The sequence below is a fragment of the Hyaena hyaena genome, unplaced genomic scaffold (genome assembly GCF_003009895.1).
Source record: "Hyaena hyaena isolate Hyena2069 unplaced genomic scaffold, ASM300989v1 scaffold_744, whole genome shotgun sequence".
In the NCBI taxonomy this organism is placed as follows: Eukaryota; Metazoa; Chordata; class Mammalia; order Carnivora; family Hyaenidae; genus Hyaena; species Hyaena hyaena.
Genome location: NW_024081366.1, coordinates 722902 through 750849, shown reverse-complemented (window position 1 = coordinate 750849; position 27948 = coordinate 722902). Strand labels below are relative to the sequence as shown.

At 44.9% G+C, this 27948-nt stretch overlaps 1 protein-coding gene across 1 annotated transcript in view; it reads right to left on the bottom strand.

Annotated features, from left to right (window-relative positions):
• The window catches only part of DRP2 (dystrophin related protein 2), a 30289-nt gene extending 2887 nt beyond the window's left edge, over positions 1-27402 (bottom strand). Inside the window, exons 1-19 of the mRNA XM_039218090.1 lie at positions 27286-27402; positions 20343-20506; positions 18374-18530; positions 16834-16954; positions 14732-15000; positions 14191-14337; positions 13661-13739; positions 12070-12130; positions 11409-11470; positions 10305-10379; positions 9162-9363; positions 8852-8937; positions 7013-7170; positions 6514-6680; positions 4859-4970; positions 3285-3421; positions 2911-2976; positions 2593-2658; positions 1602-1745 (exon numbers count right to left, since the gene is read on the bottom strand). Of these exons, the coding sequence (XP_039074021.1) occupies positions 1602-1745; positions 2593-2658; positions 2911-2976; positions 3285-3421; positions 4859-4970; positions 6514-6680; positions 7013-7170; positions 8852-8937; positions 9162-9363; positions 10305-10379; positions 11409-11470; positions 12070-12130; positions 13661-13739; positions 14191-14337; positions 14732-15000; positions 16834-16954; positions 18374-18530; positions 20343-20506; positions 27286-27402 (2390 nt within the window). The remainder of the gene's footprint in view (positions 1-1601; positions 1746-2592; positions 2659-2910; positions 2977-3284; positions 3422-4858; positions 4971-6513; positions 6681-7012; positions 7171-8851; positions 8938-9161; positions 9364-10304; positions 10380-11408; positions 11471-12069; positions 12131-13660; positions 13740-14190; positions 14338-14731; positions 15001-16833; positions 16955-18373; positions 18531-20342; positions 20507-27285) is intronic.
• Between the last annotated feature and the right edge of the window lie 546 nt (positions 27403-27948).

Below are 27948 nucleotides of genomic sequence, written 5' to 3'. Positions count from 1 at the left end.
GTGGAGCCAAGACCTATGGCCCTAACAAAGTATTGACTGTCCAGGTCCCGGATGTCCCCTCATACCTCAGTGTGAGCAACCCCTTTGCCTTCCCATCCGCATCCCCATTCTTGTTTGAATGGCCATATCCATTTCTTCTCTAGCATATATGTCATTTATTCTGCCATCCTTGGGTCTTGGAGCAGAGAGAGCTGACATTTCATATAAAAATGTCTCAGAGCTTTGATGTGCTGTTTCAGGGGTTAATTCTGACTTTAAAGTCAGGCATAAATACAGTCTGCAAATAAATGAGGCATTAGGGCCACTGACTCACCTACTCCATTTTTAGATTTTTAGATTCGAGTGGAAGATGTAAACAAAAGACCACCTATCTTGCCTCTTCTGTCCACTACCCGCCTCTTTGAACACCCATGTTAAGTCATCAAGAAACAAGTTCCAAAGAGATGGTCTACTTTGGGGGACATTACTTTTGCAACAGAACCATTCTCTCACCAATGTTTTCCAGGGCCAGGCCACTGCTGATCTAATGCAATGCTTCTCTAACTATCTGTAGCAAAATCCTGGGACAGGGGTTGGAGGTGGTTTTCAATCACTGTGGACCAATAAGTGGTTTAAATGCGTAAGGCTAGTACACAGCTCATGCCACACATGACATGCCACACAAGTTCAACAACACTCAAATGGGTCTATACCTTATTCAATGAAAAGTCGACTAATTAGGTGCTTGGATGACATGGCAATGTCAAATTGCTATAAAGCCTTCTAAAAGCTTATTCTCTACTTATCTTGTCTTGAACCAATAATGAACCAATAATGAAGATTTGGCAGACCAGCCCTGTTCTGAGGACTTGCCACTCCAGGTAGTCTGATGGGCATTCTCCCTTCCTTGGGAACTGGTTAAAAATGTAGAACTTGGGCCCCACCCTAGACCTGTGAATTAAAATATGCATTTTGCCCAGCTCCCCAAGTGACTTGTATGCACACTAATGTTTGAAAAGCACTTTTCTGAGGAATACTTTGGGTTCTACTGAATGCCCCCAAAGTGGCTTGAACCCTCCTCAGGCCCTCGTACTTTATGGACATAATTGTCATCCTTGTAATCTTCATCTTTCTTCTGCCAGTCTTCAAACACTCCATGCTGTGCTGCTCTCCTCTTATTTTATTACTTTCAGTAAGTGATAAGTACCTCTTTCCATTTCCAACACTGAAAGTTCCTTGAAGGTAGAGACATGCATACTCTCTTCTGTAATTCTCTGTGTTTGCATTCTCTCTGCTTGTATCTACTGGATACTTGAAAAATATTTGGGTTGAGTTCAAAGGATGCAACTAATTATTAGAATAGCTAGCATTTACTGAACTTTCATGATAAGCTAGGTACTGGCTAATACATGTATATGCCTGATTTTCTTTGAAATTCACAAGTGACTCTAGGAGGTAGATACTATTATCATCATTCCTATTTTGCCAATGAGGAAATGGAGGATCACAGAATATAAGTGACTCATTCAAGGCCACATAACGAGGATGTGGAAGCATCAAGACTTGAATTCAAGCTGTTTGACTCTCAAACCCACATAGATCTGTGGCATCACCACACCCACCGGTTCTCATCCTCTAAGTGGGCCAGGATCTTCTCTAGCTCCCCCTTGCTTTCTGTGGCCAGGCTGCACGGAGCCTGCTGTCCAAAGGCTGTCTCCCGGTCTGTAATGGGACTGGAGTGCCGTAGCAGGTACTGGTCCTCATCTCTGCACGGGTGTGGGGAGAGGAAAGGAGGTGGCCAGGGATTGAACCAAGAAACATATCAGGGCATGAGTTCTCAGCTTCCAGATAAGGTCTCAGGAGACATGCTGGAAGATTCACTTCTAAATCACATAGAAGGGGAAAGGCTATATATTCAGGTTTAAGAGGGATGGAAGTGTTTAAAGATGGCAGAGATTGTGGTTGAGGGTATAGAAGAGAGGGTTTTCAGGATGCTGGGGCTTCTGGGTTCTACCTAAAGTCCCCTGGGAAACAGTGAGGAAATCACTTCCCACTCTGTGCTGTTCCCTGACCACATCCTCCATTGCTTCCTCACTCGCCCAGGGGCTCACTGCCTGTCTAAGTCCCAATCAGGGCCAGCTTGATCCACTGACCAGTAGCTCCTAAGCCCCTTGAGAATGCCAGGAATCTCCCTAGGAATAAGGGGCCACTCTCTGAGCTATAGCATCAGGGAATCTCTCTGTTCACACTTCAGTCAAGTCCCTGATGTCTCCCCAGGGTGTGGTACTAGATGGGGCTTTGGCATCTTGAGCATAGGATAATGACTCATTTCTGTAACTTTAAATGAGGGCATATACTTCTTCCTTCAAAACTAGGCATAGAAGGATGGGAGCTTACAAGAGGAAGGGACCTGAACAGATGGCCGCTCAGTCAATAGAGGGCTTCTATTACTAACTAAATACTGTGCCCAAAGAGCAGCTTTCCTTCCTTGGGGCTTCTAGGACCCTAACCACCACACTCCCCCCACCCTTCAGGATACATCCTTCCCAAATGGTGGTGGAGGGATCCCAAAGAGAATTATTCCTGGAAAATTAAGCAGCTGTGAAAACTTACATGCTGTCATCTGGGGACAGGCTATCATTAAAGAAGGAACAATTTTGACTTTCCATCTCAGCAAGCCTGGGAAGAAAGAGCAGGAACAAAAGGGAAAGCAGGATGTGGGGCCTGCTTTCATCTCAAGGACTCTAATCCCACAATAGGATCATTAGCTTTGATGGCTGCCCCAACTGCCCTTAAGTGTTGGGCCTCACTGGCTGCCACATACTCCATTTTGCATGTCCCTCTGGTCTTGACTCCATTCTCTTTGCCCTGACTGAAAACCCCATCCCCCTTAGACTCTTGAAAACCTCCCTCTCCCAGACCTGGTGGTACCTGCTGGCAAAATGTTCAATGCGGGAGTGTGTGTCGGCGTGTGGCAACATCGGGGAAGAAGCCAGCCTAGAAGAAAGCAGCAGACTCAGATGGCCAAAGAATGGGTAGCTGAGCAGTCTGTTACCTCATTACAACCATCCCCACTCCCTACCACCAAATTAGGGAGATGGGCAAGAGTTGATGGGAACAGGATATAGAGACTGGATTCTAATCTATTTCTCAGGCCAGATTCCTGTCAGGCCTAAGCTGAACTTCCTTGTTACTAGTCAGGTTTGCCTTGGAACATTCCTCTAGCCCACGTGGGACTCAGCCCCTACACAGCACATCCCCAGCCCAGCAAGGCCCACAGCCCATGCTCAGCCACTGGTACTCACGTCTCACTGTAGTCAGCCTCCAGCACTGATTGCACAGGCAGATAACCTCGCTGAGGGTGTTTGCTGAAATAATGCTTTGAGCGGAATTTGTTCTTTAAGGTGGTGGCAAAGTCTCTCATGTTCTCACTGGATGTGGTCTAGGGGGAGACAGGGCAGAGGGACTCACCCTAATGGCTTCAGGATGCTGGGGAGGTGCTCCCTTAGAGCAGGGAACATGACTAGTAATCTACTCTTACTCATGTCTACCATGCCCCACTCCCAGAAAAATGTTGAGAAGGGTACAGTGCCAAAATGTGAACACTAGTTGCCTCTGGGTAGTTGGCCTGGAGAAGTGGAGGCAAGGATGAGGAGAGAGGGGAACTTTTGTTTTATACTTTATTTATTTTTTAAAAAATTACGTTTTATTTCTTTCTGAGAGAGAGAGAGAGAGAGAGAGAGAGAGAGAGAGAGAGAGACAGCATGAGCAGGGGACGGTCAGAGAGAGAGGGAGATACAGAATCTGAAACAGGCTCCAGGCTCTGAGCTAGCTGTCAGCACAGAGCCTGATGCGGGGCTTGAACCCACAAACCATGAGATCATGACCTGAGCCAAAGTTGGATGCTTAACCGACTGAGTCACCCAGGTGCTCCTGTTTTATACTTTATATACCTCTATATTATTGTAAGCTTTTACAGTAAGTATATATTTGTTAATGCAGGAGGTAGGGCATTCTCAGCCTCTCAAATCCAGCCAGTTTTCTGTGCATGACTTTTCTAATGACTTTTCTAATATTTCAAGTGATAATAAAATAAAAATAAAGGGCAAGGTCCCTGCTCCCACTGAGTCACACATGTTTCTGTGCCAACAGAATATGGAGAAGAGACAATGATTTGGAGGGATGGATTATGGGGAAACAGGTTGAAAGATGGGGTGATAGGGTGGGAGAGAGCAGTAGGAGGAGCTGGCAATATACTTGGGACTTTGGGAGTATCCGTGGGGCAGAAAGGGATAAAGGAATTTGAGGAGTAGAGTTAGCTCAGGGAGCTAAACATGGAGCTGTGGATCCTGAAATTCTGAAATTCCACAGCACAGGAGAAATTCTGAGTGGAGTTCAGGAATGCTGACCAACCTGACTCAGTTCACTATGAAGGGCACAGTTTCTAATGAAAACCAAGTGTAATTTGGGGACCCAGGTAAAGGACATACCCTTTTTAACCTCCAAGAGACTGAATAATTTGAGCACAAACTTTGGTATTGACTAGAAGGTATGGAAGTAATGACAAAGTAGCAGGTAACGACCAGGTGACAGAGCAATGCAGGAAGCTAGGTAGGAAAAATTAAAGTGAGCAATGGAAGGAAGTTTAGTTGCCTGGAACTTTCTTGCTCTCTCTATTTTTTCCTCAAACTTTTCCCTGCAGGAAAATACTGAATGCTTTTTTTTTTTTTTTTTTTTTTTTTGAGAGAGAGACAGAGAAACAGAGAGAGTGCAAGTGGGTGAGGGGTAGAATATAGTTAGTCTATGCTTGGCAAGATGGATCAAGGGCCTAGAACCTGAGAATGGCCTTCCCGTCCTACCCAGCCCAGAGGCTCCATACCGGGGTGTAATACTCCATGATGGGGTAGTGCAGCTTGTTGCCTTTGCTGGCCCTGCCTGTTAAGAAGCAGGTCTGGCAGATGTCCACATTAAACTGTTTCAGACTCCGGTACCTTAGGGAGACAAGAGGTGGTAGGGCAGAGGATCTAGTGTACCATAGTGACGTCCCCATTTCCCTAACATCCAAATATACATACATACATTAGAAGAGCGCAGGACATGGAGTCATAATGTGCTCAACCTCCTATACATAACAGTGGCTTCATCCTCACTAGATGACTAGCCTTATTTTAAAGACCACAAACCTCCATGAAATTACATGCTCAGACTCTTAGGAAGTATGGGGAATAGCATTGCCTCACCATCTTTTTTAAAAGGGTGGAAGTGGGCAGGGGTAAGGAGCTCATGATGTCAAATAGCTTTCTAAACAAAGATGGCCTCAAAGGGTCCAGTGTAACAGGTAACACTGCCTACATTGGAGAACTCACACTTCCAGTACAAAGGCTATTTATTCTACCAGCCTTGGGCAAGTTGGCTGTTATTTCCAAAACTTGTTTATAAAAATAACTCTATTATTACTGAATATTGACTAGTCCATCTGATCCAGGTCCAAAACCTGGCTGAACTCCCCAGACCAGACCTAGTAGTACAGAATTGTGAAATGCCTGGACTTAGAGAAGTCAAGAGGATTGAAAGTCTAGTCCTGTTTCTACACTAACCAACTGTGTGAACCTGGGCAAGTCACATTCCACGCCTGTGCCTCATTTGCTTATAAAAAGCCGGGCAGTTGTAAAGAGAATGCCTTACTGCTTTAAAAAGTTTTAAAATTGAGCATTTTATGATGAAAGCCAAATTCTGGATAGTCAGAGGAGGAGGGGAACTGTAACCAGGGAAGCTTCAAATGTATTGCAATAAGGCCTTCTTTCTTAAGCTTGGTGGTGGATGTTAAAATTTCAGGGGTTTTCCAAGCCAGTTGTTAGATACAACCATTAAAAAAATTACATAAACTCACAATTAAGTAGATGATATCAAAAACAAAGGTAACAAATACCCAGAACCTATCACCTCCTAATTATTTCTCTATTATTTATGCACTTCAGGTTTTTTAAGTCTATCATCTCTGCTATAAATTGTGTACAACCATGTATCTCTTCTCAACCTTTTATGGGTAGCTAGACATCAGCCACAGTGAGAATATTTACATCATGGAAAGTAGTGATACTATACATCAGGTTTTGGTTTTTGTTCTTTTGCTTTGCTTTCTGGGGAGTCAGTTGTGAGCCATTTGCCAGCATACCATACCATGTGGTACAAAGGTGTTCTTATATGTCTCCTTAATATTCCCTGGGAGACAATGAACGAACTACTTCCCTTTCTGTACTGTTTTGCCAACCCACCCCCTCACTTTGCTATACATTTTTGTCGGCCTGGAATACTTCACAATATAAACTAAAAGAAAAGAAAATATTTCGTTTCTAATTTTCTAAAAAGTTAAATATTCAGCAGTAAAAAGGATTGCAACAGTATATAACAGCATATCATAGATTAGCTGTAATTATATAATTATAGAATACGTACATTGTTTTGTAATATATGATTTTATATGTAATGTGGCCTATTTAACATTATCTTTCCAGCAGATATTGCTTTCCCTACCTGAAGCCCTTGATGGGGGACTGCCTACAGATAGAGCACTTGGTCTGATGCTTCACTTGTTCAGCAATGGTGACCCGATGCAGAACAGCCAGCCACACCATAGACTGGGGCTCCAAGTTGACCCACTCAAGGAACTGTGAAGCTTCAATGACTGGCTTCCCAGTGCTCTAGGGAAACAAAAAGCCCAATGACAATGAGTGGGGCCCAAAGTGCCTTGTCCCTAGAATGGCACCCCTCAGAGGGACAGGAGAACCAGCATGACCTGGTTTGGCCTATGGCCTTTTCTATGGAGATGTCCACCTACTGCCCTGTCCTAGTTGAGCTGGCACCCTCCCCAGTAGGACTTTGGACTTAAAAGCCCAGAGAACCCTCTGCTGTGTTGTTCTATCTGAAGAAACTCCTTTATATCTGAGTAGTTGAGATCAAAAGCCTCACTCATAGGTCTCCCTCCCTTTCTCCCACCCTCCCTCTCATCATCCATTCCCAGTTTCATACTCACAAAACGGAAGCAACTACGGACACTGGGCTCCACGTTGCTGCCCCCAAAGGCTGCCACTTCCCCCAGCTGACGGGGCACCTGAATAGCCTCATGAAGCAGGACACCGAGGTGGCGCTGGTCACACTGGCTGCCTGAGTTGGCTACTTGGCTGAAGAGGTCTGCTGGTCCCACCATAAGTCATGGCCAATCCCCATGAAGGAATGGCAAGAGAATGGTGTGAGGAGAAGGAGCAGAAAAGGAATATAGGGAAAGAGTAGATAGACTTAGCTAATGACTTTTGATACTAGAGTACCTAAAGGTCCATCCCAGACCTTCTAGAAGCCCATGAGTTCTAAAAATAGCAATCTCTGAGTTCAGAGAGAAAAAACAAGACAGACACAAAGAGACAGAGAACATCAGAAACAGAGAGAGAGAGAGAGAGAGAGAGAGAGAGAGAGATGAAGACAGAGAGGGCTGCATGTCAGACCAGTGCCAGACACAGATATGATGCTGCTGGGAAAACAGATTATCAAGAAGCAAGATGAAGGGGTGTAGGGTTTAGGTGTGCCTGAACATGAGTCCCCTTCTGTTCACATAGCTCATGTCATCTGACACTACAGTGAGCTCTCAACTCTCCATACAAATGGAAAAAAAACAAAAACAAAAAACAAACCACTGACACAGATAATCCACAAAGAGAAGATGATCACCTAATTGACTATGGTCTAATAGAACATAGTCTAATGTGTGCAATAGACTATGATACTTATATTCGAACATAGGCTTTATTTCCCCTGTGAGAACTACTCCTATCCCACCCCAATCTTAGCAAAGCTCCTTAAGAGGTTCTTGTCTGTCTCATATCACCTATGGCTTAGAAAATACTCAGAAGTGAAAGGCAGACGGCCTGGGTTTTAGTTCTGGGTCCATTACTGACTAGCTTTTAGGACTTTGAGTAAGTCATGAACCTCTCTATGCTGCAGTTTCCTCACTTGAAAATTGAGAAGAAATAATTACTGTCTATTCCTTCTCAAATGAATGTTGGGAGAAATAAATAATATCATTGCTATGAACATGTTTTGCTATGTCTCCTTGCCTGTAAAGTTTTCCCAGGCCACTGTCATCCCTCTTCTGTGATCTGATATAGCACAAATCCTTTGCCATTCAAATTATTCTAGTTAACACTTTCAAAAATTCTTTCGGTGTACTTCTGTCTCCTCCTCTGGACTGTCAACAACTTGAGGCAGGGACCATGTCTGACTGAACCTTGTACTCACCATTTAGCACAGTGGTTAACACACATTAAGCACCTGACAACTAACTCTGCTGCTGCAGAAAAGTACAAAATGCTGTACAGAAGATGGAGGATGGAGGGGAAAGCAAAGGTAGTATAAACCAGAAGGTTAAAAACTATAGAAATGCATACTATTCACCTCCCATACACTGGTGATTATTATGCCCTGCCCATGCCATCACATGGGACGTCTCCAGTAGAATGTGTGATGTGGCTTGAGATTCAGATTAGGAAAGGGCTGAGCCTGATAGGCCACAGGAAAATGGCACTAGGAAGTCAGGCCTTTGGATACCCCAGGAAGCCAGCTCAGAACTTAGTCAACTAATTACATTAGGTCAGAAGAAGCCAAACCCCTTGGAGTAACATTGGAAATAATAACAGATCTTAGACCCATCATAGCCTTTGGTTGTTGTGGTTTCTTTGCATTAGCCTGGACCACCATTAGAATGTAGCCCGAGTAGTGCTCTGCTGAGTCATAAGACCTACCTTCTGCTTATTTTCACCCTTCCTCCTCCCATCACACCTCTCCCTCCACCTTCCACTCAAGACTTTGAAGCTGTACTCACACTGCAATTTTTCCTTCACTTCGGTTCCACATAGGCATGCAATGCCAGTCTTAAAGGACAATGCCCGCATCTTTCCACTGCGACCACTAGGTTTAAGAGAAGAGACTGAGAACACGGTTATATGTAAAGAGTTAACATCTTGGCATTAATTTCCCTGACAAACTTTATCCCAGCAGGGTTCTGTGCCAACCATGCCCCAAGCTGAGCTCAAGTCCAAGTCCACTGTGGGAACGACCCCTTCTCACCATGCCCACTTCAAATGTCCCACTGGATTTCATCCTGGAGGCTTCCAGAGGATACAAGCCCTTACCTATCAAAAACATTGAGGAGCCAGTTGAGGCTCATGTCCACACAGAGTGGCACATTGACCAGGATGCCTCTTTCCTCCTCCAGCCGTTCATATAAGGCCGTCAGGCAGTGAATGACCTCCACCACATCCATCACATGCTCACTGGCCTGCAGATCATGCTCATTGAAGATCTCCAGGGCTGTGGTTAAAGTTACCAGATCCACTGGGAAGGAAAAGAGACAGGAGAGTGGCCAAAAGTAGGACTTCTAGGACTACATGAAGAGATAACGCCACCAGCATCACCAAATTTGACTCAATCTCCAAAACATTCATTTATAAGTATGATACAAAGATTGCCCTTCACCAAGATCCTCATCCCAAAGAGTGGGATGGCAGTGAAAGACCCCCTAAATTAACCCAAAATAAGTATATACCCATATGTTCTTTGGTATCAGTTTCAAGAAGATGGTAGGATGTGAGTAAATTCATCTCCTTTGTTGTATTAACTCCGGAGTCAAATCCCATTTTAAGTTTCTCTGTCTTTACACACATTTCAACAGCAAACAGGTTTGTCCATGAACCTTGTTCTGAGAACCTAGATACCAGTTATGAAGTCTCAGCTATGTCTGGGTAAATGTAACATGCCTCAGAAAGATTTTCTAATTACCCGGAATGCTGGAATCAGCCTAGCCAGACATGCCTGGGCCAGGAAAATTGAATGGATAGTGTTCCTAAGGAAGGCCAGAAAGGACACTTTATCTATAGCCACATTGTCCCCTAACCACTGGCACTTGCTTCAATAGTTCTGCGACATTCAATAACCAACCCCAAGATGGCAAAAGAACACAAGCCCCTGATGGCTCCAAACCTTGGGCTGGACTACTTCCTGCCACAAAACAGTTGCTTGATTATCCATGTTGGGCAGGGAAGCGAGGGAAAAGTAGGATAGTTATGTGTTAATTTAGAAACAAGTTTGGGGCTTGGAGACAATGGAATGCTCCTGGAAAGAGCAGGTGCCCACAACCAGCATACCCTGCCTTTGGTGGGTTCCACCAAGCCAATCAACAACCCTGGCCGAGGTGGGATCAAAATGGAAAACAGCCAGCAGATGAGGAAGAGGGGGAGTAGGGTGAAGGCTGTGGGGAAGTGATATGGGAAACTCACAACGCAGTGCCTTCTGGACTCTGCGTAGCTTCATGGCAGTGCGATAAGCTGAGAACTTAATGTTGTTCAGATCAGCTGCAAAGAATGGAAAGAGACACACACACAGATCAGGGAAATGCAAATTAAAACCACAAGATACCATATTACATCCGCTAAATTGGCAAAAAAAAAAAAAGTCTGACAATAGCAAGTATTAGAAAAGATATGGATAAATGAGGACCTGCTGGTGGAAGTATCAACTGATACAATCACCTCAGAAAACAACTTGGCAGTACCTAGTAAAACTGAACATTCGCATATCCCACAACACAGCCAGCTACATATCCTAGAGCAGTGATTTCCAAGCATTTGTTGACCAAGATGCACAGTAAGACATTCATTTTACATCACCGTCCAGCATGTACACCCCATGTGTGCATGTATAAATAACTGAATCACAATATTTCAGGAGACATTACCTTACCAGATTTGATAAAGTAAAAACATAACAAAATTAATATTGAATATGACTCTTGCAAAGGATCTGTTGCACTTTCAAATTTTCTAGTCTGTTCACAACACACTGACATGATGTTAGACTTGTAAACTGAAAAACATGCACATGTGCACAAGAAGACATGTACAAGAGCTTAGCAGCACTGTCCTTATTAGTTCCAAACTATATACAACCCAAAAGTCCATCAACAGTAAACTGGATGAAGAAACTGTGGTATATAAAATGGAACACTCTACAGCAGAGAAAATGAATGAGCTATAATCACATGCATCAGCATGGATAAAATTTGCAAACTTAATGGTGAATCTCTCTTAGTAGCCCAATCTAAGGCACACGGAAGTCACATTCATCATAGCCTAGACAGTGTCTTTCAAAGCAGGTCTGGTTCAAATCTATAAGAATAATTCCCTAATGTGATGGTAAAATGGTCTAGGAAGAATGTACTAGCTGAGGGGGGTGCAGAGGGGAAAGGAAGGAAGGCCGCTGGAGAAATGACAAGGTGCTCCTTTCTACCCTGACCTGCTTGATGAATGGAATTCCCTTCTGTTCTTACAGGAAAAAGGCAGCTATATAGATCTCCACCCTATACATGACCTCCAAATTCTTACCCAGGGTTTGGTATAACTCAGTCATCTTGGGATGGTCCCAGCAAGTGGTCTGAGCCTGGTGGCTACAAACAAAAGCATCAATTATACCAGGGTCCATACCACCCCCCCACCCTCCCCACACACACATGCACTTCACTCAGTGATAGTTTGGATGCAAGGAGCTGCAGGATCCAAGAGTGAACCATTAAGATCCCAAAGCACAAGCGTTCACCTTTCCCCAGGCAGAATTTTTTTTTAAATAGTTTATTGTCAAGCTGGTTTCCATATAACACCCAGTGCTCATCCCAACAAGTGCCCTCCTCCATGCCCATCACCCCCCTTCCCCTCTCCCCCACCCCCATCAGCCCTCAGTTTGTTCTTAGCATTCAAGAGTCCCTCATGGTTTGCCTCCCTCCCTCTCCCCAACTATCTTTCCCCTTCTCCTCCCCCATTGTCCTCCATTAAGTTCCTCCTAATCCACGTATATGTGCAAACATATGGTATCTGTCCTTCTCTGTCCCCAGGCAGAATCTTGAGCTCTTGAGATGAGTAGGAGGAAAAACTGGACTGAATGGAGGAATCCCAACAGATAAGGAGTAACAGCGACAGGGAGAATAAAGGATAGGCGAGGGAAAAGTGTGGGCAGGTGAATGACCTGCTTCTAATTCAGATGGTCACTCACTTGATGTAGTAGGGAACTTTATTGGGTGAAATTGCTCTTTCCCAGGGAACCTGCACAGAGGCTGGTGAAGGAGAAGAAAAAAAAGAAAGAAGTTGGCCACTAATGCTCTTTACGCTCCTGATGACTCCCTTTCTCTGTCCTCCCAAATAGGTGGTCAAGCCCCAAAGATGGATGCCTGACTCGAATTTCTAGCTCTTAATAGTCCCTGAAGGTGGGGCTCTCTTCCTTAGGCAGGCTGCCATTTCTCCCCATTCAACTGCAGTGCTCCTGTGGATATGAAGTTGACCCTACTTTTCTCATGAGGCTCAAAACCCTTCCCCCAGAAGGCCAAGCTTCTCAGTCCTGTGGGACAATGGGAAATGATACTGCCCATTTCTTTCTGGTGAGGAATTCTGGAAAAGGATGCCCTTCTCTGCTCCATGTCTTTATGTTCTAGATGTTTCTAAGTTACCTAGCCAACCTCCTCACTGCAGTTTTCCTGGATACAAGAGCCATCTGTAGTTATAACTGCATGCCAGTGATTATCTAATAGCAATAGTTCTAACTTCCATTGACATTTATTGAGTTCTTACTATGAGCCAGATACTCTGCCAAATGCTTTGTGTACATATCTAATTTTCTCATCTGTATATCCTCACCATCTCCACTGCTACCACCCTGACCTGGGTCACCAGAATCCCTCACCTAGATTATTACAATGCCACCCTTCTGCTCAAACCCCTCCATAGGTTCTCAGTTCCATTCAGAGTAAAATCCCAAGTTCCTACCATAGCCTACAAGGCCCTTAGTGCTCTGGCCTCCTGCTACCCTTCTGATCTCCTGCTTCCTCTTCTCCTAATTACTTCTACACTTGCCTCCTCCTGTTCCTCAGGCATGCCCCTGCCATAAGGTCCTGGAAGTTGCTGTTCCCTGTGCCTGGTGTGCTCTTCCCTCAATTATCCACATGGCTAATTCCCTTGTCTCCTTGAGGTTTCTGTTCCCTGAGAGCTCTTGGTGAAGCCTTTCCTGACTCCCCTAGTCAAAACTGCAATGCCTCCTGCATTAAATCCAGCACTACCTTTCCTTGCTTTCTTTTTTTTTCCCCACAGCACTTGTCATCAATTTACCTTATATAGATTTTACTTATTTGTTTACGTTCTGGCTTCCTTAACTAGTGTAGAAGCTCTACAAGTCTAAAGACATTTGTCTGTTTTGTTCTCACTGATTAGCTCCAGTGCTTGGAACACTACCTGGCCCACATCAGGTTCTCAATAAATATTGTTGAAAATTCAAGTTATTTACTACTCCCATAACCCTATGAGTTAGGTAATATTTTCTCTTCTTTTTACATATGGGAAAATTGATGCTCAGAAAGGTTAAGCTATTTTCTTCAGGCTTGGACAGCTATTAAGTCAAGGAGCAGTGGCTCAGAACCAGGTCTCTTTGACTTGAGACCCTGTCCTTTCAGCCACTATACTACACTGCTCTATCCTTACTGCTTCTTGGATGTCAAGATATCCTGGGCTCCTACCAGGCCTCCAAGGGACAAGAGTTGACTCTCTTGGAAGCTATCTGTGGTTCTGCTAAATGAAGTCTAGTTTGTCTCACGTACAGGAGAGGAAGTGCTGTGACCCAGGCCCAAAGTCCCGGTGGGCATCTTGGAGCTGCGTAAGCCTCTCGCCAACTGACACCTATGGAAAGAGGCAGAGTGAATTCATTCCAGATATTTAGTGTGGGATTACCAGGCACTTCCAGAAATCTTTGTGAAGTCCCTCACAGGCTAGCTCCTCTCTGGCTCTAAATCCTTCCATGATCGACTAACTCCTAGCCCTTCCACATCACTCCCAAGGGTCAGAGAAGAGCATCCTTAATTACAGGCCACAATCACTCCTTATCTGCCTCCGTCGGCCCTAAATGCCCACATTAGACAGACCCCTCTCAAATCTTCATTTCAACTACCTCCTATAGATTAGAGGTTGAGAAGACTGTTCCCTGTGGCCCCAAAAGCTCTACTATTCTTTTCCCAGGGAGGTCCCATCCCACTTTAATGTCCCTTTGCTTTCTTTTGGACAGAAGAAGATTCCCCCAAGCCTAGTTATATCAAAGTTCTTTCCTCTGGCTCACTCCAGGCTTCTCTTCTACCTGTAGCTGTTTCCACCGAATATTGATCTGCTCCAGGGCGCGGGAATTCTCCATTGACAAGTGTACATCAGAAATCGCAAGTTGATGGGCCAGATCATTCACCAATTTCACTCCATCTTTCATGGGGGAGAATTCTTCTTTGAACAGCTATAGAACCAGGACCCAAGTCCCCCAGCAAAGAGAGAGTAGGTAAGAGGAACCATTAGTCATTCACCTCAACTCCTCCTTCTTCACCCAAAGATTTTTGTTTCAATAGCACGATCCAGGTGCTTGCTATTAGGCCATTTGAATGAAGGTAAGTGTGGCCACTGTCCTTATCCTTTTCCTTTCCTAATCTCAGAAAACACCAGGGAAAGAGAAGACAGTAGAAGGACAGAGGAGGCTCCAGCTAAACCAGCCCCAAAATCCAGGACATAAACTGGGAAAGGTTCAGTTGCAATCTGGGCCAATAATGAAGCTTCAGTAGCAGGGACATGGACAGTGTCTGGGAGGAGTGAAAGGTTTCAGGGTAGACTTTAGCCAGATTAGGTGGCCTGTATACCTTAAGAGCCTGGATGTGCTCAGGGAGTGAATCAATGAAGAGATCCCCAATGGGCTCCCAAGTGGCTCGGACTCCCTCAGCCTGGGTCAGAGTATTGCTTAATTCCTCCATTGCCCCTTGGATCTCCAACAACTGCTCCAGAGTGCGCTCAATGTGGCGGTGCTGGTCCACACAGCGGGCTGTCAGCTTCTCCCATAGTTCACTGGCCACTGTTGCCTGCTTCCACACAAAGCGGCTAAGGTTCTGGATCCTCTGTCTGGGAGAAGTATCTGTAAGAGCAAGCAGGAAGGCAGGTCAGGCCAACCTGTCAGGGGCAGCCCTGGGAAAGACAGAGGCAAAGACAGACCATTGTAAAGTGTTCATGTGCACCTGTGTGTATATTTAGTTCTATGCAATTTATCACACATGTAGGTTCATGGATCCAACACCACAGTCAAGAGACGATGCTGTTATTTTCCACCTACCATGAGGATTTCTTCATATTCTTAAAAAAGGGCAAGGGAAACAGTGAGTAAAATATTTTAAGAGGCACAGTGAGGCAAATCATCCAGAATCCTATGCACATGACCCTGGAATGCCATTTTACATTACTGTCTGCTGCCCACTTCCATCCAAAGAAGGGAGGTATTTTATGCCCAGGAGAAGTTAGCATAACTTGCCCAGCTTTTCTATGTTGGCTCCTAAATTGTAGGCTTCTTCATCCTCCACTAGATCTCCCTTCAGAAGTAGATTCAGACCTCCAAAACTCCAGGTTAACTGAGCTGTCCTGCTCTCTTTTGAACTTGTACTATCTGAGGCCCATTGGATAGTAAATTGACTACTAGCCTCCTACAGGCTGAGGGGCTGGAAGTAAACTGAGAGTCAACAGCTTTAACAAAGGGCTCAGTTAACAAAGGATCCTTCCAGGCTATGCATACCAGTCTTGAAAGGTTGAGAACTCTTTCTGGAGACGAGGGCTTGCTGGGCTACCCTAAGAATCCCACCCTGCTCCCTTATATGAATCTGGATCTAGCGTGGCCTACTCTACTGAGGAAAGGGGCTAGAAGTCACTAGTTTCAGTAGCAAAGACCCACAATAAATTTTCTCCTGAAATGTCATTGCCTAACTTTTTAGATTTTAAAAAGATTTTTCATTTTCTCATTGATTAGAGCATCATTGCATGTCTCTCTATGTCAGAATAAAGGAGTATGTTTTTATTTTTATTTATTTATTATCTAAAGGAGTACTTAAATTTTTTTTAAAAAATCTTTATTTATTTTTGAGAGAGAGAGACAGAGCGTGAGCAAGGGAGGGGCAGAGAGAGAAGGAGACACAGAATCTGAAGCAGGCTCCAGGCCCTGAGCTAGCTGTCGGCACAGATCCCGATGTGGGTCTCGAACTCCCCAATGTGGGGCTCGAACTCACAGACGCGAGAATATGACCTGAGCCGAAGTCGGTCACTTAACCAACAGAGCCACCCAGGTACCCCCAAGGGGTACATTTTTAAAGGACATACTACTGGGGGCACCTGTGTGGCTCAGTCGATTAAGCATCCAACTTCGGCTCAGGTCAAGATCTCACCGGTCGTTGGTTCATGATCTCACCACTCATGGGTTCAAGCCCCGCATCGGGCTCTGTGCTGTCAGCTCAGAGCCTGGAGCCTGCTTCAGATTCTGTGTCTCCCTCTCCCTCTGCCCTTCCCTCACTTGCACTCTATCTCTCTCTCTCAAAAATGAACGTTAATTTTTTTAAAAGGACATACTACTACTTTTATTCAGAGTCAGCTCAATGCATTTGAGTCTTTTGTTTTTTTCTTTTTTATGTCTCACTAGAATGCCACACATGATGCTCCACAGAGCCACATACAGCTTTGGGCCGCACATTGGTCTTCCCTGCTCCAGGTTATATTCTCTTTGCTTTTTCTTTTTTCTTTTTCTTTGTTTTTCCTTTTGTTCTCTTTGCTTTTTTTTGCAGTGAGAATCTTGCTCCTTACCAACTTTGGGCTCCTAAGAGAAAAATCATCCTCCTAGATAACAGCTGAGAAACTTGAGTTTGGGGAAGGCAGGAAGGTGTTTAGCAATTCATAGCTCAAGAAGAAGTCAAAAGAGAGGAAGATCACCTACCTTTGCTCTCAGAATGAGGCTCCTCTAATTCTTCAAATGGGTGCTGGGACAGGAAGGCCTGAGCTGACTCCAGCACAGAGTAGATATAGGGGCCCCGAGACTTGACATCTTCCATAAAGGCCTATGAAGTTTAGCAACATGGTCAACAGGGAATTAAAGTCTTTCAACTGCTTCAAGTCCATTCTGCAATTGACAACCTTTCTTCTCTTTGGTGCAACTTGATCCTTTAGCATTATCATGCATCTTTGGGCACCCAGACATAAAGAGGTGCAGTCATCCCTATCAGCGAAATAATGACTCTGACACAGGGAGATCTATTTAGTATGAAATGGGTCTGTATATATCACAAAGTAGAAATAAATGTGGGGATTTGGTGTTGGAAATCTTGGCTGTGTGGAAGACCAGGAAATTCCCCCAATAAGGGGCTTTAGAGAAATAAAAAACAGATAGGTAGGATTTATATTATAATTTTAATTAACTTTTCTGTTGAAATAGAGAGAAGAGTACACAAATCAAAAGTGTACAGGTTGGTGAATTTCCATAAAGTGACTCCATGTCTGTGATCTCCAGCACTGAGATCAAGAAACAGAACTCCACTAGCATCCCAGCAGGTACACTCAAGGGCCTCTTATGGTCGCTATCTCATCCCTTCCCCTTAGGTAACCAGTATTTTGACTTTTAATACCACTGATTAGTCTTGCCCATTTTTGAACTTTGCATAAATGGTATTATGCAGTATGTACTCTTCTTGTACCTGGATTCTTTTCACTAAACATACTATTTTTAAGAATCATCCATGTTGTAGCATGTAGTTATAGTTTATTTTCTTGTTGTACTGTATTCCATTCTGTTTCCATTTTTAAAATTGATATATAATTGACATCGAAGATTGTATAAGTTTAAGATATAGAACATACTGATTTGATACATTCATATTGCAATGTGATTGCCATTGTAGCCTTAGCTAACACCTCTGCCATGTCACATAATTATTTCTCCTACTGTATTATGTATTTTTAATAAATATCTGTTGTTAATTTCTGAATATAAGAGGTAATATATATCATGGAAACCTTAGAAATTTCAGAAAAGTATGAAGAAGAAAATTAAAAAGAACTCTAATTTCATCAGCTAGAGTTAACCATTGTGGGCTTTGAGATATAGTTTATTCTTACGTTTTTGTGTGTACACATGTACACACATCTATACTGTTTTTTGTACAACTGAGATCCACCTGCTTTTGTTTCATATCTTATGTTTTTTTTTTTTCACTTAACATTCTATTATGTTCATTTTCCCATGTCCCCACTGAAAATCAGGGCAGGATTTTAAGGTAGGCCAATATTTGATGAAAGGGTCAGGGAGAGAAGGTTTGACTTACTCTGGTAGAGTGCTATCCAAAAACCAGTAAAACTGTATCCAGCCTCCTGTTACTTCAGATGTCTAGGCAGAGGTTAAGTACCCATCTGTCAGACACTGTAGAAAAACTCCCTTCCCAGCTGAGAGGCGACACACCACAATCTCCATAGTTCAAACCTACCGCGTGGGTCTCCTTCTCCTGTTGTACCAGGGCCACATCCCCTTGCAGAGGCAGCTGAGCTGACAATTCCTCATCCTTTTGGCTCAGCCAGTCAATAATCTCTTGGAGAGGGAGTTGAAGCTTTCCACTGTGGTCTGAGAAAGCCTCTAGGCGAGCGCTGCATAATGCATAAGACCAGTGATTTTCAACCTTCCTTTTAGGTGGCAAAACACTTTCTTTCCCAAACATTTATGTAGAACTTTAATATATCAAACAGATTAAAGAGGAGTTGCTCTGGTTGAAATGGGAGGAGGCCCAGAGCCCTCCATCTTACCCACCCATAGAGGTTCCCAATGCACCTTTGCATGGAGTACAGTACTAAAACCAATGAGTAGGTTCATGGATGTGGAGCTGTGTCAGTGTGGACATCAGCTAATTCAGTTGATTGCCCAGCATCAGGCTGGGAAGGGGAGGAAATTGAACAAGGGCATTAGGAGTGGCAGCTGTCTGGTTGCCCTCTTCCTCTTGAGGAACTCAAAACTATGTCAAAATACTCATCAACAGAGGCTTCTCAGAGCCTTCCCTCTGAGTAGCATAGGATACACTAAGTGGAAAGGGCAAGTGAGGTGACTGAACATGGACACTCACTTGTGTGAGGATGCATACAAATATATGCAGCCCAAGGGTCCCAAAGGATGACAGTTCCAGAGGCTAGAGATTTGACATATGGAAGGAGAAAAATGCGTACACTATAATCATCTCTGTAAGCCATCCCCCACAAATGAACCATGAGCTGAGGACCAAGTGGTAGGAAGCTGGAGGCCAGCTTAGGTACAGCCATCAGGCCCATTCCCCTTAGCTGACAATAATAACTATTCATTGCTTCCCTACTACCTGGGCCAAACCCTTACCTAAGTTACTACTTCCACTAATCCTCAAAGCAGCAACCTTATGAGGTAGGCACTACTATGGCCTAGGAAGGTTAAGTAATTTGCCTAAGGTCACACAGTTAAATCACTGGTAGAGCTGATTTGAACTCAGGTTTATTTGACTCCAGAGCCTGTACCCTTTCAACTTCTCTACACTGCCTCATTCCACCCAAAGCGTACCAAAAGCCAGAGGTTTGGGCTTTGATAATAGGGAGTGGAAAAATGTGAGGGTAGGTTATGCAGAGGGGTAGGGAGAAGAGGGACAACTCATATAGGAATTGCCTTCATGCTTTTACATATTTGCCTTCAGTTTGGAGAGTAATAGGTGGCCTGATAACCAATGGATGGGAGTAGAAGGCATAAAAGGATAGGAAGGAGAGCAGATAATATCTACTGAGACAGAGGACAGTTATGAGAGGAAGAAGAGGAGGGAGCACATATATCCTTCATTTATATGAGTGCTTTTAAGCTCAGAAAGCATTTTCATATCTTGTAAGAATCCTTACAACACTGTGAAGTAGTTAGGAGAGTTTCTTCACTCATTTTTTTCTCTTAAAAAAACAACCAAAAGAGAGTAAAATTCAGATAACTCAAACCACATATCCAAGGTGACACAACTACTTAAAAATGAAGCTCAGGGAGGCTTGGGGTGGCTGAATAGGTTAAGCATGGAACTCTTGATATGAGCTCAGGTCATAATCACACTTCATGAGATCGAGCCTCTTCTGGGGCTGTGTGCTGACAGTGTGTAGCCTGCTTGAGATTCCCCTCTCCCTCACACCCCAAAATAAATAAATAAATAAATAAATAAATAAATAAATAAATAAATATTTTTTTTAAAAACAGGCTCAAATCCAAGCCTCTTGACTTCTGACCCAGGGTTCTTTCCAAGGTCCTGAGAAGGAAGCAGAGAAGTGGATGATGAGGTGATGAGAGGATGAGAAGTGGATGATTAGGCTCACACAGGCTTAGAGGAGAATGACAAACTGAAGCAGCAAAAGGAGCCCAACATCACCCCAGCCATTTGCCTAAGGCTCCTGTTTCTAGGGGCCAGTCCTTACCGGAGGTTGTGAGACTTCTTTTTTATTTCATTCCAACACAGATTCATGGCTCGTGTTTCAAGGGGTCCAGCGGCACCAACAGACCCGTTGAGTAGCTTTGGGCTTAGGCAGGAAACCCCTGCACCATCCTGAGGAGGTGCAGGGGCGGTAACAGCAGCTCTAACCTACACAGAAACATAGACATTCTGCAATCTCCAGAGTATGCCACACCCTGTTCTGTACCAGTCCAAGGATGGGACAAATGTGAACAAGGAGAGAGAAGGGCTTGTCCCAGGGTGTGCTTGGGGGTGGATTGAGATAAAGGAAGACTCTGGCTCTGTTCATTGCAAAGTCCTCTCTTGGCATAGGTCAGTCACTTTTAACTGCAGACTTCTTTCATTATTACTATTTTTACGGTAAATTCTGCCAAGACTATTGCCCAGATGGGATTTGGAAGTATTTGCCTTAGATAAGAGCTACTCAGAATTGCCCAAACACTGGCAAACACAGCATTCAAGGTAAACTGTAGGCTCAACTTCAGTGTCCCACAGTTTCCCCAACCTTCTAGAAAAGAAAGCTGAGGAGCTGCCTCAAAAGATTCAGAGAGAGAGAGTAGATCGGCCAGAGAAAGCTATCAGTAATAGATGTCCTACTTCCCAAATGAATCCAGGCCTTTGTGTCCCCTCTCCCTCTTCCCCACCTGCATTTTCCACCAGTTGGAAAGCCTGGAAATAGTCCTAAGGAGCACTGTTCATCTTCCATGGGTTGAGAGAGAGTTAAAGCCACATTTTTAATCCTGATCTCCAAAGGACTATGACCAGAGTCAGCAGCTAAGAGGACCGGTCATAGAGCCTGCCAAAGGCTTCCCTTGAGCCCTCAATCTCAGAGCCTATCACTTCTTCACCCCGCAGGGAATTACAAGGGTTGGGGGAATGAGGGCTATGCTAAATAAGTTAGCCAGCTCTATCTAGCACAATGCTAGGACTGCCCAGTCAGGGACAGGAGGGGATTGAGGGAAGGGGAGTATGGATGAGAAAATCTCAGCTTGTGCTGCTCATTCCCAGACTGGGGAAACCCACCTGCCTGCCCACCTGTATACCTGCTTGCCTTTTGTAGAAATAACATAGTTCTGGTGGTGACTGAGACTTCTAGTGTCCCTTTCCCCGCAAACCATACTTCCTTCCCACACAAGACTCTCCCAACAATTTAGGAAACCAATCATCCAATTAAAACCACAGTGCCGGGAGCTGCACCAGCCTCTTTGCATGGCAGTCACAGCAAGGAAATGGCAGCGTTTGCACAGCTCCTGCCATGAGAAATGAAAACTGGTATCTCCTTCTGTTACTACTGGCTCATGTTGGAAATGAGGCTGCTGGTATTGACCAGGCCTCACAATATTCCATATCAGACCCATATTCTGAACACAGATACCTCATAAGGAAAAGCATATTCCTGCCTTTGCAAGAGAGATTTTAGATGAAAGCACTATGGATGATTGTCAAAAGGCTCTTCCTATGGGCCTTGCATACCCAAGACTTGCATAATAAAGGGGGTTAAGAACACAAGAGTTACAATTGAGCCTGGCCCTGAGACAAAGAGCCTATTTTGGGGTTAAGGGCAGAACATAGTTACTGCATATATCTTTGCTATTTGGTGAAGCATAGCAGTCCCTTCCTCAAGGCCTACATTCCACAAACACCCTCCCTTACACTGGCAGCTGGGATGAGGATAGATAAGAGTGGCTAAAACATAAACCCAGGTGCAAAGACTGACACATTTAGGCCCCCATGTTAATTTCCACAAACAAACCAATTCAGAAACATTCATCCTCTTGAAAGCCAGACAGAATAACTCCTAGCTTATCTATATACAATTTGACCTATATGTTATCCTGTTTTTCACTAAGAACATTCTGTTATTTCCTTGGTCGGAATAATTCTGCAATTGATATCATAAAAGGCTTCCCATTGTAAGAAATTCCTTTCTCTGACTTCATGTTGTTGCTGAACCTTTAAATAAAGACACCCAAACCGACAGGACAGAGATGCCTGCCTGGTGATCAGAAAGAATCTCGGGGCTCTCTCACTCTCTCTCTCTGACACCGTCCATCCTTCAGGGACCTCTGGACCTGTCGGAGCCGGCCTCCGACACCACAGCTCACAGCCACACACTGAAAGGAAAGTGAGGGAGCAACCAGGCTCAAGGGCAAAGTTCTGAACTCAGTCACCCTATGTTCCCATGAGCTGACCCTACCTGTGCTGCCTGGGGACTCCATTGCAGGATTAGGCAGTTCCATGATTATTGTTCAGCTCGCTTCCAGAATCAGTGTCTGGGGAGCCGCAGGCAGAGTCCTGACAGGCTGTAAGCAGGCTCCCTCAGGGAAGGCTGGCAGAGCTGAGCCAGGTCAGAAGGCGGGAGCTGTCACCCTGTTTGTTTACTGACCCCCCAGGAATCTAGAGGGGGCGGCTATGTCAGGGCTCAGCCGGTGAATCAGAGCTTTGTCCCTCGGGAATTCCAGCTCATTCCCAACTGGGCCTGCCACACCGGGGCCAGGAGGCCCTCCCAGGCTGGCAAGGATGGCAGGAGTGGAACTGGGCATTCCATGGTGTTGAGGAAAGGCATGCAGAGGGTAGTTTCTCTTGATTTATTTTCCTTTTCCATGGAAGACACAAAGGACTCTGCCTCTAGGACCACCCTTCCCCTGAGGTGGAGGAAAGGACCAGACCACTTTGGTGACAAAACTCTGGTAAGCTATTTCCCCCAAGGCCTGGCAGGAGGATGGGCTTGGAAATAAGCCTTGTCTTTAACTAAGTAAGTGTCCTAGAAGCAGTGAGGAATGTGTGTGGCACACCTGGGGACAGAGCCATGGGATGGCAGGATCAGGAAGTTGAAGAGCAATTCGTCTGAGCCCATTGTGAAAACAAGGGGGTTCTCTGCCCTACCTCTGGGAGGCAGAGAGGAGTCAAGGAAGAGTCATTATCTACCTCCTCATACCTCTTACTGCACTCTGAGGTTAGGAGGAAATAGATGGGTTTATGCGTATCCCCTTGAACCTCCGCAGGAATGGGAAAAGGCAAAATGGAACTCAGAAGCTCTGCACAGGGATCCAGTGCAAGGGAGGCTCCTGTACCCTGCTTGTACTGTCCTTGGCCACTGGCCTGAGGAGTAAGGCCCCTTCTGGAAGTGGCCACTCTTTCTCTCCAGCAGACTTGCCTGAGGGAAAGGTTAACATTCCCAACCTAGGCCCCACCCCTCGGTGCTGAGGAAAAACACTTCATTTTTACCAAAAAGGGTTCTGTTCCTATCCTCATTTATCTCCCACAGAGTCTTCTGTGCTTTCCACAGTTCCACATTGTTTCCATGCTGAGGCCCACCTACAGGAATAGTTGGAGCAGTTGCCTGACCCTTTCTGGGGATCTGGGGTGGAGCCATTCTGGGTGGATGGGGGATGGCAGGGGATGGCAGGCCAAGAGCAGGGAGTGGCTCTAGCTCTGGGTCACAGTTTTGCTTATGCCGGGATAATTGGGCTCAGGCCAGTCTCACAGAGTTCCCTAGACTGGGAGTTAGAAATGGCTCCTTGTAACTCAGCTACAACCCAGTTGTTCTGGTTCTGAGGGAAGCGCCCATGATGAAATAGACTCCACCCATATTAGGCTTTCATTCCCCTCAGACTTCTTAGTTTCCTAAACCCCACTTGGCTCCCTTACTATACTCCATCACCCTGTTCTCCCCTCCTAGTTCCCCCTTATACTCACAAGTACCCCTAGCACAGCCAGGCACACTATAGGCAAATAATGAATAACAAAATTTTTCTTTTCCTACCAATGGCCTTCTACTTCTGGCTTTTGTGGCCAAGATGTTTGTTTCTCACTCCACTCCCCAGAGGGCTCTCTCCTTATCTCTTGAAACTTAAAAAAAATTTTTTTAACACTTTTGTTTATTATCGAGAGACAGAGCATGAGCATGGGAGGGGAAAAGAGAGGGGGAGACACAGAATCTGAAGGAGGCTCCAGGTTCTGAGCTGTCAGCACAGAGCCCAGCATGGGGCTTGAACTCACAAACTGCGAGATCATGACCTGAGTGGAAGTCAGACACTTAACCGACTGAGCCACCCAGGCGCCCCTCTCTTGAAACTTTAAGACAAAGTCAGGGCCATAGGGAAGGAAGAGGAGAAAATGGACAGTGGCAGAGGAGAGGAGTGGGTCTCACCATTCTCAATCACAAAATGAAGCTGAAGGTCCCTCTGCCTAGGTGGTAAAGTTTGGAGCAGGTGGACAAATGTGCAGGGCAAGCCTTTTGGAAGGGCCCAGGCTTCTCAATCCCTTGACCCTATGTCAGTCCCACTCTGAGAAAGGGGTAGGTACACTGGGGAACTCTAAGTTGGCACTGGCCTCAGAATATGTTAGAGGCAGCAATTTCTCTCTGGTTAAATGTGGGAAGACAGCTCAGGAAGACCTGGATGTTATGCCTCTCTTGACTTTTGCCTCATTATTCTCCTCAAAAAGGACTCCCTAGTGCTGATGCATAGGGGCACATGTACCCCTGTCAGAGGCGCTGGCTCTGGCAGGTCCAGGGGTCCCTGAAGGATGGACGGTGTCGGCGAGAGAGAGAGTGAGAGAGCCCCGAGATTCTTTCTGATCACCAGGCAGGCATCTCTGTCCTGTTGGTTTTTGTGTCTTTATTTAAAGGTTCAGCAACAACATGAAGTCAGAGAAAGGAATTTCTTACAATGGGAGGCCTTTTGTGATATCAATTGCAGAATTATTTCGACCAAGGAAATAACAGAATGTTCTTAGTGAAAAACAGGATAACATATAGGTCAAATTGTATATAGATAAGCTAGGAGTATTTTGTTTGGCTCTCAAGAGGATGAATGTTTCTGAATTGGTTTGTTTGTGGAAACTATCATGGGGGCCCTGAATGGGTCGGTCTTTTGCCCCTGGGTTTATGTTTTAGCTACTCTTATCTATCCTCATCCCAGTTGCCAGTGTAAGTGAGTGTTTTTGTGGAATGTATGTCTTGAGGAAGGGACTGTTATGTTTCACCAATTAGCAAAGATATATGTAGTAACTATGTTTTGCTCTTAACCCCAAAATAGGCTCTTTGTCTCAGGGCCAGGCTCAACTGTAATTCTTGTGTTCTTAACCCCCCCAAGTCTCGGAACTGCAAGGCCTAAGGGAAGAGCTTTTTGACAATTGCCCATAGAGCTTTCATCTAAAATCTCTTTTGTAAAGGCAGGAATATGCTTTTCCTTATAAGGTATCTATGTTCAGAATATGGGTCTGATATGGAATATTGTGAGGCCTGGTCAATACCAGCAGGCTTATATCCAACATGAGCCAGTAGTAGCAGAAGGAGATACCAGTTTTCATTTCTCATGGCTGGAGCTGTGCAAACGCTACCATATCCTTGCTGTGACTGCCATCCAGAGAGGCTGGTTCAGCTCCCAGCATACCCCAATGTTCATAGCAGCACTCTCAACAATAGCCAAAACATGGAAAGAGCCTAAGTGTCCATCAATGGACAAATGGATCAAAAGATGTTGTTTATCTATACAATGGAATACTACATGGCAATGAGAAAGAATGAAATCTGGCCATGTGTAGCAATATGGATGGAACTTGAGGGTGTTATGCTGAGCGAAATAAATCAGGCAGAGAAGGACAGCTACAATATGTTTGCATGTATAGGTGGATTGGGAAGAACTTAACAGAGGACCATGGGGGAGGAGACGGGGAAAAATAGTGGGGCAGAGGAAGGGAGGCAAACCATGAGAGACTCTTGAATGCTGAGAACAAACTGAGGACTGATGGGTGTGGGGGGGAGGAGGGGTGATGGGCATGGAGGAGGGCACTTGTGGGGATGAGCACTGGGTGTTATATGGAAACTAACTTGACAATGAACTATTTTAAAAAAAGGACTCCCCAGCACCCACATTCTCCATCCCTGTGGCCGTTAACCCTCCCTTCCTCCTCCCTGTATATTTAGCTGCTGTCTGCACCCCCAGCAGTAATTCAGTACCACAGCCTGTCTGTGAGATACTAGGAGACAGTACTTTTTCACACCCTCATGGTCTCTGGACTCCAAAGCATTGTAGGACAAGCCAAAATACGTTTATGCTTCCCTCCTGTTCAGTCAACTTTCCCATGAACCTCCCTCATTGCTAGGAAAGGGTGCTACCCTCTTGGGATTACTGCCTGTCATACATCCTCTGCCCACCTACCAACATACATAGGCAGGAACACACTTTACCACCATTCCACTCCTAAGGGAGGACAGAGAAAGGAGAGACAGCTATGAAGCTCCAGGCTTTCTGCCAGGAGCTGTAAGGCTAAAGACTTGAGAGGAAGAGCCAATGGAAAGAGAGAGAATATTCTGCAAGTGCAGAACATGAAGTATGCCATAAAGAAGTTAAAACAAAGGAAGATCATACTTTGTCCTAGGTGACACGCTGAAGGGTCACACTCTTCCGAGACTTCTTGGGAGGTTAACATGGACCCCTCAGTCATTCTTGGCTCTTTTGCTTATCCAGCCCAACACATTTCCTTGCCCCATGCCCCCTATAAAAGGCTTCAAGAGGGCGCATGGGTAACTCAGATTGAGCATTTGACTCTTTATTTTGGCTCAGACCATGATCTCACAGTTCGTGGGTTCAAGCTCCACGTTTGGCTCAGCAATGACACTGAGGAGCCTGCTTGGGATTTTCTTTCGTTCCTTCTCTCTCTCTGCCCCTCCCCCACCCCATGTGCTCTCTCTTTCTCAAAATAAATAAACTTTATTTTTTTCAAAAAACCTTCACGAGTAATAAGGGATGAGTCATAAGGAGGTTACATGATCTCCAAACAGATTCATGTATATAGAGAGTGCCCCAGAGCCTTAGGAAGCATGGACACCCACAAGAACACACACAGATCCTGTGTCTACCCTTTCTCCACAGGACTTTCTTTTTCTATCAGCCTCTTACCTGAGGCTGGGGGCAGGTGCTTCGGAGGCTGCTGCTGTGATGGAACTGGTCACCTGCCCGCCATTCATGACATCGAGGGAGGGTGTAAGGGCATCCCTGCATGACCATAGGTTGCATCAGAACCAAGGCTCATGGGGGAGAGAAAATGGGCAGTGCACCAACTGTTGACCATAAGCACCTGGAAAAGTAACAAGGACAGATTTAGAGTTGAGACCTAGAAAAGGTATAAGAACCCAACATTTACCCAAAGGTGCCTTGACCAGTTATGTAAATAAGCATTCAAAGCTTACTGGTCTACCCAATAGTTTTTCCCAGGCCACCATGTACCATAAGAGGCTTTATTTAATTATTGACCAAAGAAGTACTTATTGTTTATCTATTGTGCTTTGTGCTAGACACACAAAGATGATTTTCTGAGATCTCACAGCCTGGGAAAGAGGATCAGGTAGGTCGGGGGTGGGAGGAGGCAGTCATATAAGCTCATATAAGCTCATAATTATAATAAAATGCTTATGTGGCATGTGTTGTAATCTAGATTTGACCAGAAGGCTGGAGAAACACAGACTGGGGGACAAATAACTCTGAGAATGTGCAAAGATTTCAGAGAGACTGCATTTGAGATGAGTCTCAAAAGATAAGTAGATGTTTGCCTATGCAGAGAAG